At 44.5% G+C, this 13,181-nt stretch overlaps 1 protein-coding gene across 1 annotated transcript in view; it reads left to right on the top strand.

The window, feature by feature from the left end:
• Positions 1 to 13,181, top strand: part of CSMD1 (CUB and Sushi multiple domains 1) — a 2,061,198-nt gene that overhangs the window by 1,783,855 nt on the left and 264,162 nt on the right. The window contains exon 49 of the mRNA XM_044291097.1: positions 12,090 to 12,278. Coding sequence (XP_044147032.1) covers positions 12,090 to 12,278 — 189 coding nt within the window. The remainder of the gene's footprint in view (positions 1 to 12,089; positions 12,279 to 13,181) is intronic.

Below are 13,181 nucleotides of genomic sequence, written 5' to 3'. Positions count from 1 at the left end.
CTATATATAGGGAACCATGCCATACAGTACTTAGAACATGCTGTATTTAGATTTTTTTTTTTAAACACACTCCAAAAACATTCAAAACACCCAAAGCAAAATGTAATTTATGTATTTATCTGAAAATGTTACTTTAGACTTTATGGTAACTCTGGCCACAGCATGTTGAAAAAATGGCAAAAAATACCACTAACCATAAATTGGATTCTATACTAAAAAGGTATTTGATGCCTTGTAAATTGTCTCCTCCTTAGCCACTGCTTAAATTTAGCAAGATGGTAACTATGGATAAGGATAGCATTTAAAATTGATGTTTTTAGTGCTTGGAGTGAATGATGAGCTTTAATCCCATATGGACTGCTAATACTCATTTTTATAGTAGTCACTAATGGGGTCTAAGGCTAAGGTCAATAATGACTATGCCATCTAAGTAGTTTAGAGGGAGTGGGCTGCCTCTGCCTCCCATGCGCCCCCTGCAAATAAGATTGTGGGTTGCTCATGCCTTCACATGGCAATGTGGAGCCTATTAAAGACCCTAGGCCTGCCTGCAGTGTATTCCTTTTGGGCTGTCCGTTTCTGTTGCACCTTTATGGTGCCTTCCAGTATAGCATTGACAGTATAATATGCATAAGCAGTACATCAGTGTGTAAATGACTAAAAAAAATAAAAGATTTATTAAACAAAAACAATCTCCAAGTAAAAACAAAAATACATTTTTTCAACTAGAAAAAGCTTTTCAATGGAAAAAAATTGAAAAAATAAAATCCCCACCATATATTTGGCATCATCACATTTGTAACAACTTGCAATACACAATTACCTTGTCATTTATCCTGCATTCTAAACATAAAAAAGCAGAATTGCTTGTTTTTTTGCTATTCAATACCAAAAAAGTGGAATGAAAAGCAATCAAATCCTCACATAGCTCCATAGAATGAAAAATAAAAAGTTCTGGATCTTTTTAAAAAATAGTTTTTATTCAGCAAAAATAGTAAAAAATAAAGAAACTATAAAGCACATTTATTAAGACCTGCGTTCTAGACGCCACCTCTACATAACTTAGGTGTATCCACCACTGATTCTAAATATAAGACAGCTTACTAGACCAGGCATAGAAAATAATTGAGATAGGCCTACCAGACACATCCCCTTCCCCACTCACGCCACGTGAGCGGGGAAGAAGTCACAGATTTTGCCACACCATGGCATACTGTAGAACCTGGGCCAGAGATATGCCAGAAAAGTGGCATATATCTGTTCATAAATGACTCCCTATTAGAGTTGAGCGAACACCTGGATGTTCGGGTTCGAGAAGTTCGGCCGAACATCCCGGAAATGTTCGGGTTCGGGATCCGAACCCGATCCGAACTTCGTCCCGAACCCGAACCCCATTGAAGTCAATGGGGACCCGAACTTTTCGGCACTAAAAAGGCTGTAAAACAGCCCAGGAAAGAGCTAGAGGGCTGCAAAAGGCAGCAACATGTAGGTAAATCCCCTGCAAACAAATGTGGATAGGGAAATGAATTAAATTAAAAATTAAATAAATAAAAATTAACCAAAATCAATTGGAGAGAGGTTCCATAGCAGAGAATCTGGCTTCCCGTCACCCACCACTGGAACAGTCCATTCTCAGATATTTAGGCCCCGGCACCCAGGCAGAGGAGAGAGGTCCCGTAACAGAGAATCTGTCTTCATGTCAGCAGAGAATTAGTCTGCATGTCATAGCAGAGAATGAGGCTTCACGTCAGCCACCACTGCAACAGTTCATTGGCATATATTTAGGCCCAGCACCCAGGCAGAGGAGGGAGGTCCCGTAACAGAGAATCTGTCTTCATGTCAGCAGAGAATTAGTCTGCATGTCATAGCAGAGAATGAGGCTTCACGTCAGCCACCACTGCAACAGTCCATTGGCATATATTTAGGCCCAGCACACACACAGGCAGAGGAGAGAGGTCCCGTAACAGAGAATCTGGCTTCATGTCAGCAGAGAATCAGTCTGCATGTCATAGCAGAGAATGAGGCTTCACGTCAGCCACCACTGCAACAGTCCATTGTCATAAATTTAGGCCCAGCACCCAGGCAGAGGAGAGAGGTCCCGTAACAGACAATCTGGCTTCATGTCAGCAGAGAATTAGTCTGCATGTCATAGCAGAGAATGAGGCTTCACGTCAGCCACCACTGCAACAGTCCATTGGCATATATTTAGGCCTAGCACACAGGCAGAGCAGAGAGGTCCCGTAACAGACAATCTGGCTTCATGACAGCAGAGAATCAGTCTGCATGTCATAGCAGAGAATGAGGCTTCACGTCACCCACCACTGCAACAGTCCATTGGCATATATTTAGGCCTAGCACACAGGCAGAGCAGAGAGGTCCCGTAACAGACAATCTGGCTTCATGACAGCAGAGAATCAGTCTGCATGTCATAGCAGAGAATGAGGCTTCACGTCACCCACCACTGCAACAGTCCATTGGCATATATTTAGGCCCAGCACCCAGGCAGAGGAGGGAGGTCCCGTAACAGAGAATCTGTCTTCATGTCAGCAGAGAATTAGTCTGCATGTCATAGCAGAGAATGAGGCTTCACGTCAGCCACCACTGCAACAGTCCATTGGCATATATTTAGGCCCAGCACACACACAGGCAGAGGAGAGAGGTCCCGTAACAGAGGATCTGGCTTCATGTCAGCAGAGAATCAGTCTGCATGTCATAGCAGAGAATCAGGCTTCACGTCAGCCACCACTGCAACAGTCCATTGTCATAAATTTAGGCCCAGCACCCAGGCAGAGGAGGGAGGTCCCGTAACAGACAATCTGGCTTCATGTCAGCAGAGAATTAGTCTGCATGTCATAGCAGAGAATCAGGCTTCATGTCAGCCACCACTGCAACAGTCCATTGGCATATATTTAGGCCTAGCACACAGGCAGAGGAGAGGTTCATTCAACTTTGGGTAGCATCGCAATATAATGGTAAAATGAAAATAAAAATAGGATTGAATGAGGAAGTGCCCTGGAGTCCAATAATATATGGTTATGGGGAGGTAGTTAATGTCTAATCTGGACAAGGGACGGACAGGTCCTGTGGGATCCATGCCTGGTTCATTTTTATGAACGTCAGCTTGTCCACATTGGCTGTAGACAGGCGGCTGCGTTTGTCTGTAATGACGCCCCCTGCCGTGCTGAATACACGTTCAGACAAAACGCTGGCTGCCGGGCAGGCCAGCACCTCCAAGGCATAAAAGGCTAGCTCTGGCCACGTGGACAATTTAGAGACCCAGAAGTTGAATGGGGCCGAACCATCAGTCAGTACGTGGAGGGGTGTGCACACGTACTGTTCCACCATGTTAGTGAAATGTTGCCTCCTGCTAACACGTTGCGTATCAGGTGGTGGTGCAGTTAGCTGTGGCGTGTTGACAAAAGTTTTCCACATCTCTGCCATGCTAACCCTGCCCTCAGAGGAGCTGGCCGTGACACAGCTGCCTTGGCGACCTCTTGCTCCTCCTCTGCCTTGGCCTTGGGCTTCCACTTGTTCCCCTGTGACATTTGGGAATGCTCTCAGTAGCGCGTCTACCAACGTGCGCTTGTACTCGCGCATCTTCCTATCACGCTCCAGTGCAGGAAGTAAGGTGGGCACATTGTCTTTGTAGCGTGGATCCAGCAGGGTGGCAACCCAGTAGTCCGCACAGGTTAAAATGTGGGCAACTCTGCTGTCGTTGCGCAGGCACTGCAGCATGTAGTCGCTCATGTGTGCCAGGCTGCCCAGGGGTAAGGACAAGCTGTCCTCTGTGGGAGGCGTATCGTCATCGTCCTGCCTTTCCCCCCAGCCACGCACCAGTGATGGACCCGAGCTGCGTTGGGTGCCACCCCGCTGTGACCATGCTTCATCCTCATCCTCCTCCACCTCCTCCTCATCCTCGTCCTCCTCGTCCTCCAGTAGTGGGCCCTGGCTGGCCACATTTGTACCTGGCCTCTGCTGTTGCCAAAAACCTCCCTCTGAGTCACTTCGAAGAGACTGGCCTGAAAGTGCTAAAAATGACCCCTCTTCCTCCTCCTCCTCCTCCTCCTCCTGGGCCACCTCCTCTTCCATCATCGCCCTAAGTGTTTTCTCAAGGAGACATAGAAGTGGTATTGTAACGCTGATAACGGTGTCATCGCCACTGGCCATGTTGGTGGAGTACTCGAAACAGCGCAACAGGGCACACAGGTCTCGCATGGAGGCCCAGTCATTGGTGGTGAAGTGGTGCTGTTCTGTAGTGCGACTGACCCGTGCGTGCTGCAGCTGAAACTCCACTATGGCCTGCTGCTGCTCGCACAGTCTGTCCAGCATGTGCAAGGTGGAGTTCCACCTGGTGGGCACGTCGCATATGAGGCGGTGAGCGGGAAGGCCGAAGTTACGCTGTAGCGCAGACAGGCGAGCAGCGGCAGGATGTGAACGCCGGAAGCGCGAACAGACGGCCCGCACTTTATGCAGCAGCTCTGACATGTCGGGGTAGTTGTGAATGAACTTCTGCACCACCAAATTCAGCACATGCGCCAAGCAAGGGATGTGCGTCAAATTGGCTAGTCCCAGAGCTGCAACGAGATTTCGCCCATTATCACACACCACCAGGCCGGGCTTGAGGCTCACCGGCAGCAACCACTCGTCGGTCTGTTGTTCAATACCCCGCCACAACTCCTGTGCGGTGTGGGGCCTGTCCCCCAAACATATGAGTTTCAGAATGGCCTGCTGACGTTTACCCCGGGCTGTGCTGAAGTTGGTGGTGAAGGTGTGTGGCTGACTGGATGAGCAGGTGGAAGAAGAGGAGGAGGAAGCCGAGAAGGAGGAGGTGGCAACAGGAGGCAAAGAATGTTGCCCTGCGATCCTTGGCGGCGGAAGGACGTGCGCCAAACAGCTCTCCGCCTGGGGCCCAGCTGCCACTACATTTACCCAGTGTGCAGTTAGGGAGATATAGCGTCCCTGGCCGTGCTTACTGGTCCACGTATCTGTGGTTAGGTGGACCTTGCTACAGATGGCGTTGCGCAGTGCACACTTGATTTTATCGGATACTTGGTTGTGCAGGGAAGGCACGGCTCTCTTGGAGAAGTAGTGCCGGCTGGGAACAACATACTGTGGGACAGCAAGCGACATGAGCTGTTTGAAGCTGTCTGTGTCCACCAGCCTAAATGACAGCATTTCATAGGCCAGTAGTTTAGAAATGCTGGCATTCAGGGCCAGGGATCGAGGGTGGCTAGGTGGGAATTTACGCTTTCTATCAAATGTTTGTGAGATGGAGAGCTGAACGCTGGCGTGTGACATGGTTGAGACGCTTGGTGACGGAGGTGGTGGTGGTGGTGTTGGTGGTACATCCCCTGTTTGCTGGGCGGCAGGTGCCAACGTTCCTCCAGAGGCGGAGGAAGAGGCCGAGGCGGCAGCAGCAGAATAGGCCGAGGCGGCAGCAGCAGAAGAGGTAGCAGGGGGAGCCTGAGTGACTTCCTTGGTTTTAAGGTGTTTACTCCACTGCAGTTCATGCTTTGCATGCAGGTGCCTGGTCATGCAGGTTGTGCTCAGGTTCAGAACGTTAATGCCTCGCTTCAGGCTCTGATGGCACAGCGTGCAAACCACTCGGGTCTTGTCGTCAGCACATTGTTTGAAGAAGTGCCATGCCAGGGAACTCCTTGAAGCTGCCTTTGGGGTGCTCGGTCCCAGATGGCGGCGGTCAGTAGCAGGCGGAGTCTCTTGGCGGCGGGTGTTCTGCTTTTGCCCACTGCTCCCTCTTTTGCTACGCTGTTGGCTCGGTCTCACCACTGCCTCTTCCTCCGAACTGTGAAAGTCAGTGGCACGACCTTCATTCCATGTGGGGTCTAGGACCTCATCGTCCCCTGCATCGTCTTCCACCCAGTCTTGATCCCTGACCTCCTGTTCAGTCTGCACACTGCAGAAAGACGCAGCAGTTGGCACCTGTGTTTCGTCATCATCAGAGACATGCTGAGGTGGTATTCCCATGTCCTCATCATCAGGAAACATAAGTGGTTGTGCGTCAGTGCATTCTATGTCTTTCACCGCTGGGGAAGGGCTAGGTGGATGCCCTTGGGAAACCCTGCCAGTGGAGTCTTCAAACAGCATAAGAGACTGCTGCATAACTTGAGGCTGAGACAGTTTCCCTGGTATGCATGGGGGTGATGTGACAGACTGATGGGGTTGGTTTTCAGGCGCCATCTGTGCGCTTTCTGCAGAAGACTGGGTGGGAGATAATGTGAACGTGCTGGATCCACTGTCGGCCACCCAATTGACTAATGCCTGTACCTGCTCAGGCCTTACCATCCTTAGAACGGCATTGGGCCCCACCATATATCGCTGTAAATTCTGGCGGCTACTGGGACCTGAGGTAGTTGGTACACTAGGACGTGTGGATGTGGCAGAACGGCCACGTCCTCTCCCAGCACCAGAGGGTCCACTAACACCACCACGACCATGTCCACGTCCGCGTCCCTTACTAGATGTTTTTCTCATTGTTATGGTTCACCACAACAACAAATATATTATTTGGCCCAATGTATTGTATTCAAATTCAGCGGGATATAAATTTGAGGCCTAGTATTTAGGCGCTGGGTGACCGGTATGGATTTAGTGACAGAATTAGACTTGGAAATGCACAGAAGCGTGTGTGTGAAGTTATTCTGAATGACCCTATGTGCACCTTGAATATTATATACCCTTTTTGGGATAGATTTCAAATAGCTCTGATATAGCAGGAACCACTAAATTATGAAATTGCTAAATTGGGAATTGTATTTCAACCCAGAACAAAAAATGTGCTTTGACGGACACTAAATATCTTGCCCAGCAACAACAGTACAGCGGTAACGAGAGATTTAGCAGGATATAAATTTGAGGCCTAGTATTTAGGCGCTGGGTGACAGGTATGGGTTTAGTGACAGAATTAGACTTGGAAATACACAGTAGCGGGTGTGTGTGAAGTTATTCTGAATGACCCAATGCGCACCTTGAATATTATATACCCTTTTAGGGATAGATTTCAAATAGCTCTGATATAGCAGAAACCACTAAATTATGAAATTGCTAAATTGGGAATTGTACTTCAACCCAGAACAAAAAATGTGCTTTGACGGACACTAAATATCTTTCCAAGCAACAACAGTACAGCGGTAACGAGAGATTTAGCAGGATATAAATTTGAGGCCTAGTATTTAGGCGCTGGATGACAGGTATGGGTTTAGTGACAGAATTAGACTTGGAAATACACAGTAGCGGGTGTGTGTGAAGTTATTCTGAATGACCCAATGTGCACCTTGAATATTATATACCCTTTTAGGGATAGATTTCAAATAGCTCTGATATAGCAGAAACCACTAAATTATGAAATTGCTAAATTGGGAATTGTACTTCAACCCAGAACAAAAAATGTGCTTTGACGGACACTAAATAACTTTCCCAGCTACAACAGGACAGCGGTAACGAGAGATTTAGCGGGATATAAATTTGAGGCCTAGTATTTAGGCGCTGGGTGACAGGTATGGGTTTAGTGACAGAATTAGACTTGGAAATACACAGTAGCGGGTGTGTGTGAAGTTATTCTGAATGACCCTATGTGCACCTTCAATATGATCTACCCTTTTAGGGATAGATTTCAAATAGCTCTGATATAGCAGAAACCACTAAATTATGAAATTGCTAAATTGGGAATTGTATTTCAACCCAGAACAAAAAATGTGCTTTGACGGACACTAAATAACTTTCCCAGCTACAACAGGACAGCGGTAACGAGAGATTTAGCAGGATATAAATTTGAGGCCTAGTATTTAGGCGCTGGGTGACAGGTATGGGTTTAGTGACAGAATTAGACTTGAAAATACACAGTAGCGGGTGTGTGTGAAGTTATTCTGAATGACCCAATGTGCACCTTGAATATTATATACCCTTTTAGGGATAGATTTCAAATAGCTCTGATATAGCAGAAACCACTAAATTATGAAATTGCTAAATTGGGAATTGTACTTCAACCCAGAACAAAAAATGTGCTTTGACGGACACTAAATAACTTTCCCAGCTACAACAGGACAGCGGTAACGAGAGATTTAGCAGGATATAAATTTGAGGCCTAGTATTTAGGCGCTGGGTGACAGGTATGGGTTTAGTGACAGAATTAGACTTGAAAATACACAGTAGCGGGTGTGTGTGAAGTTATTCTGAATGACCCAATGTGCACCTTGAATATTATATACCCTTTTAGGGATAGATTTCAAATAGCTCTGATATAGCAGAAACCACTAAATTATGAAATTGCTAAATTGGGAATTGTACTTCAACCCAGAACAAAAAATGTGCTTTGACGGACACTAAATATCTTTCCAAGCAACAACAGTACAGCGGTAACGAGAGATTTAGCAGGATATAAATTTGAGGCCTAGTATTTAGGCGCTGGATGACAGGTATGGGTTTAGTGACAGAATTAGACTTGGAAATACACAGTAGCGGGTGTGTGTGAAGTTATTCTGAATGACCCAATGTGCACCTTGAATATTATATACCCTTTTAGGGATAGATTTCAAATAGCTCTGATATAGCAGAAACCACTAAATTATGAAATTGCTAAATTGGGAATTGTACTTCAACCCAGAACAAAAAATGTGCTTTGACGGACACTAAATAACTTTCCCAGCTACAACAGGACAGCGGTAACGAGAGATTTAGCGGGATATAAATTTGAGGCCTAGTATTTAGGCGCTGGGTGACAGGTATGGGTTTAGTGACAGAATTAGACTTGGAAATACACAGTAGCGGGTGTGTGTGAAGTTATTCTGAATGACCCTATGTGCACCTTCAATATGATCTACCCTTTTAGGGATAGATTTCAAATAGCTCTGATATAGCAGAAACCACTAAATTATGAAATTGCTAAATTGGGAATTGTATTTCAACCCAGAACAAAAAATGTGCTTTGACGGACACTAAATAACTTTCCCAGCTACAACAGGACAGCGGTAACGAGAGATTTAGCAGGATATAAATTTGAGGCCTAGTATTTAGGCGCTGGGTGACAGGTATGGGTTTAGTGACAGAATTAGACTTGAAAATACACAGTAGCGGGTGTGTGTGAAGTTATTCTGAATGACCCAATGTGCACCTTGAATATTATATACCCTTTTAGGGATAGATTTCAAATAGCTCTGATATAGCAGAAACCACTAAATTATGAAATTGCTAAATTGGGAATTGTACTTCAACCCAGAACAAAAAATGTGCTTTGACGGACACTAAATAACTTTCCCAGCTACAACAGGACAGCGGTAACGAGAGATTTAGCAGGATATAAATTTGAGGCCTAGTATTTAGGCGCTGGGTGACAGGTATGGGTTTAGTGACAGAATTAGACTTGAAAATACACAGTAGCGGGTGTGTGTGAAGTTATTCTGAATGACCCAATGTGCACCTTGAATATTATATACCCTTTTAGGGATAGATTTCAAATAGCTCTGATATAGCAGAAACCACTAAATTATGAAATTGCTAAATTGGGAATTGTACTTCAACCCAGAACAAAAAATGTGCTTTGACGGACACTAAATAACTTTCCCAGCTACAACAGGACAGCGGTAACGAGAGATTTAGCAGGATATAAATTTGAGGCCTAGTATTTAGGCGCTGGGTGACAGGTATGGGTTTAGTGACAGAATTAGACTTGAAAATACACAGTAGCGGGTGTGTGTGAAGTTATTCTGAATGACCCAATGTGCACCTTGAATATTATATACCCTTTTAGGGATAGATTTCAAATAGCTCTGATATAGCAGAAACCACTAAATTATGAAATTGCTAAATTGGGAATTGTACTTCAACCCAGAACAAAAAATGTGCTTTGACGGACACTAAATAACTTTCCCAGCTACAACAGGACAGCGGTAACGAGAGATTTAGCAGGATATAAATTTGAGGCCTAGTATTTAGGCGCTGGGTGACAGGTATGGGTTTAGTGACAGAATTAGACTTGAAAATACACAGTAGCGGGTGTGTGTGAAGTTATTCTGAATGACCCAATGTGCACCTTGAATATTATATACCCTTTTAGGGATAGATTTCAAATAGCTCTGATATAGCAGAAACCACTAAATTATGAAATTGCTAAATTGGGAATTGTACTTCAACCCAGAACAAAAAATGTGCTTTGACGGACACTAAATAACTTTCCCAGCTACAACAGGACAGCGGTAACGAGAGATTTAGCGGGATATAAATTTGAGGCCTAGTATTTAGGCGCTGGGTGACCGGTATGGATTTAGTGACAGAATTAGACTGGGATATGGCCAAAAAATAACCACACTATTGCTGGTTAAATGCACTTGGTGACGGGCGCAGCTTGCCCCTGATGTAGTATATGGCCAAAAAATGAACAGACTATTGCTGGTTAAATGCACTTGGTGTCACAGCTTGACCAACCACACTACTGAGGGTTAAATGCACTTGGTGACGGGCGCAGCTTGCCCCTGATGTAGTATATGGCCAAAAAATAAACAGACTATTGCTGGTTAAATGCACTTGGTGTGACAGCTTCACCCTGATGTAGGCTTTAGCCAGAAAACAACCACACCATTGAGGGTTAAATGCACTTGGTGACAGGCGCAGCTTGCCCCTGATTTTGTATATGGCCAAAAAATGAACAGACTATTGCTGGTTAAATGCACTTGGTGTGACAGCTTCACCCTGATGTAGGCTTTAGCCAAAAAACAACCACACCATTGAGGGTTAAATGCACTTGGTGACAGGCGCAGCTTGCCCCTGATTTTGTATATGGCCAAAAAATGAACAGACTATTGCTGGTTAAATGCACTTGGTGTGACAGCTTCACCCTGATGTAGGCTTTAGCCAAAAAACAACCACACCATTGAGGGTTAAATGCACTTGGTGACAGGCGCAGCTTGCCCCTGATTTTGTATATGGCCAAAAAATGAACAGACTATTGCTGGTTAAATGCACTTGGTGTGACAGCTTCACCCTGATGTAGGCTTTAGCCAAAAAACAACCACACCATTGAGGGTTAAATGCACTTGGTCGCAGCTTGTGCTGGCGCACCACAAGACACAAAATGGCCGCCGATCACCCCAGAAAAATGTGACTGACAAACGGTCTGGGCAGCCTAAAAACAGTGAGCAATTGAGGATCAGCAGCTCAATGATCCACAGCTGCAGATCGATCAGTTAATCAAGTCCTTTGGAGGAGTTAATCTGCCTAATCTCGCCCTACTGTCGCAGCCGCAACCTCTCCCTACGCTAATCAGAGCAGAGTGACGGGCGGCGCTATGTGACTCCAGCTTAAATAGAGGCTGGGTCACATGGTGCTCTGGCCAATCACAGCCATGCCAATAGTAGGCATGGCTGTGATGGCCTCTTGGGGCAAGTAGTATGACGCTTGTTGATTGGCTGCTTTGCAGCCTTTCAAAAAGCGCCAAGAAAGCGTCACAAAAGCGCCAAGAAAGCGACGAACACCGAACCCGAACCCGGACTTTTACGAAAATGTCCGGGTTCGGGTCCGTGTCACGGACACCCCAAAATTCGGTACGAACCCGAACTATACAGTTCGAGTTCGCTCATCCCTACTCCCTATATGTATTTTGTATCTCTCTAATCGATCTGACTCAGAGAATACATTTATAATGTTATTTATGCTAAAAATATGGAAAAATATAAATACTCATTGACACAGTTTTTTCTCATCCCACCAAAAAATAAAGTTAATCAGTAAGTTATGTGTACTCCAAAATGGTGCCATTAAAAACTACAACATGTCCTGCAAAATACAAGCTCTCATACAACTACATCGAAAGAAAAATAAAAAAGGTTATAGCTCTTGCAATATGATGATAAAAAAAATGTGCTTGGTCACTAAGGCCCAAATCAGGCTGGTCCCTAAGTGGTTAAAAAATATTATTTAAAAATGATAGTCCTAAAGGTTCTCAGATCTTTCAAGTCTCAGCTCGAGGGTGCTGTACACTGAAGTCTTTCTTACATTAACATGTACAGTATATAGTACTGTATATTTTGGTTAGTAAATCCGGTAAAATTTGGCATTTTACAAAATATAATGTTATTTTTCAGCGGCTTACTGCAGTTTAAACACAATGTTAAATCATGGTGGCATTTTGAACAAGACAGGTATAGAGCTTGGATCAAAAGTTTACTATTTTTGCAAGCCAGGATATCAAATGATTGGAAAGATAAATACAACCTGCATCAGGACTCCAAATGGAATGTATGAATGGGATTCACCAGCACCACTTTGTAAAGGTAAGTGATATGTATGCAAAATCCTTTTAGCCGGTTTCCTTTTTTTATTATCTAAAGTAGTAGTTGATATTGCTGTACATCAATCACACAATATATAATACTAGGTAAACTAGAACATTCCATGTGTTGATAAATGCAAAATTTAGCAATGTTCCAAGCATGAATGTCTACGCATATTACAATTTTTTTCCCCTAAGTAACGTTATTCATGTTCTTTGCGAAATTCCATATTTTGTAGTATCGTGGATAGTAACTTACGCAGGACTTTTTGGATGTATATACATGACGCATGCAAATTCAACAAACTTGCACGTGCCATAAAACAAATTTTAGCAGCGTGTGCAGAATCACTAATTCATTTTTGTGGGCATATCATCTGCAGATGCACCAATACTAGCAGAAACGGCACATTTACAAGATTATCACGGTCTTGCGAGATGTGCAGCCATGTTAATCTGCTGACACAGTGAGGAATTGTCTGTAGAGTCACAGTTCCTCACAGATGGAGAATTTGTTCAGTTAAAAAAAATTGTACAAATATATTAACTAATTACTAGTACTAGCATATTTTGTATCCATTTTAGAGACATTATCATCACTTGCTGTCCCCAGGGGAACGCATAATTTAAACTCTATAGCAGTATGTCTTTGGGGGTGTAGTACCCGAAGGAAACCCATGCAAGCACTGGAAGAACAAATTAAATCCATGCAGATGTTAACCTTAGTTGGATTTAAAACCAAGACCCACCATGCTGCTCCTGAGCATATGCATTTGAGTGTGTGTGGATTCTTATCCTGTTTTGCTACTTGCTTTCTTCCATCCTTTCAGCCAGCTGTTAATTAATAAGTAACATCTAACTACAATCCTAAACTATTAGATTTGCTGGGAATAAAATATAGCAG

The sequence above is a fragment of the Bufo gargarizans genome, chromosome 4 (assembly GCF_014858855.1).
Source record: "Bufo gargarizans isolate SCDJY-AF-19 chromosome 4, ASM1485885v1, whole genome shotgun sequence".
Classification (NCBI taxonomy): domain Eukaryota; kingdom Metazoa; phylum Chordata; class Amphibia; order Anura; family Bufonidae; genus Bufo; species Bufo gargarizans.
The sequence above is the reverse complement of the archived record's forward strand: the minus strand, read 5'-3'. Positions and strand labels throughout refer to the sequence as shown.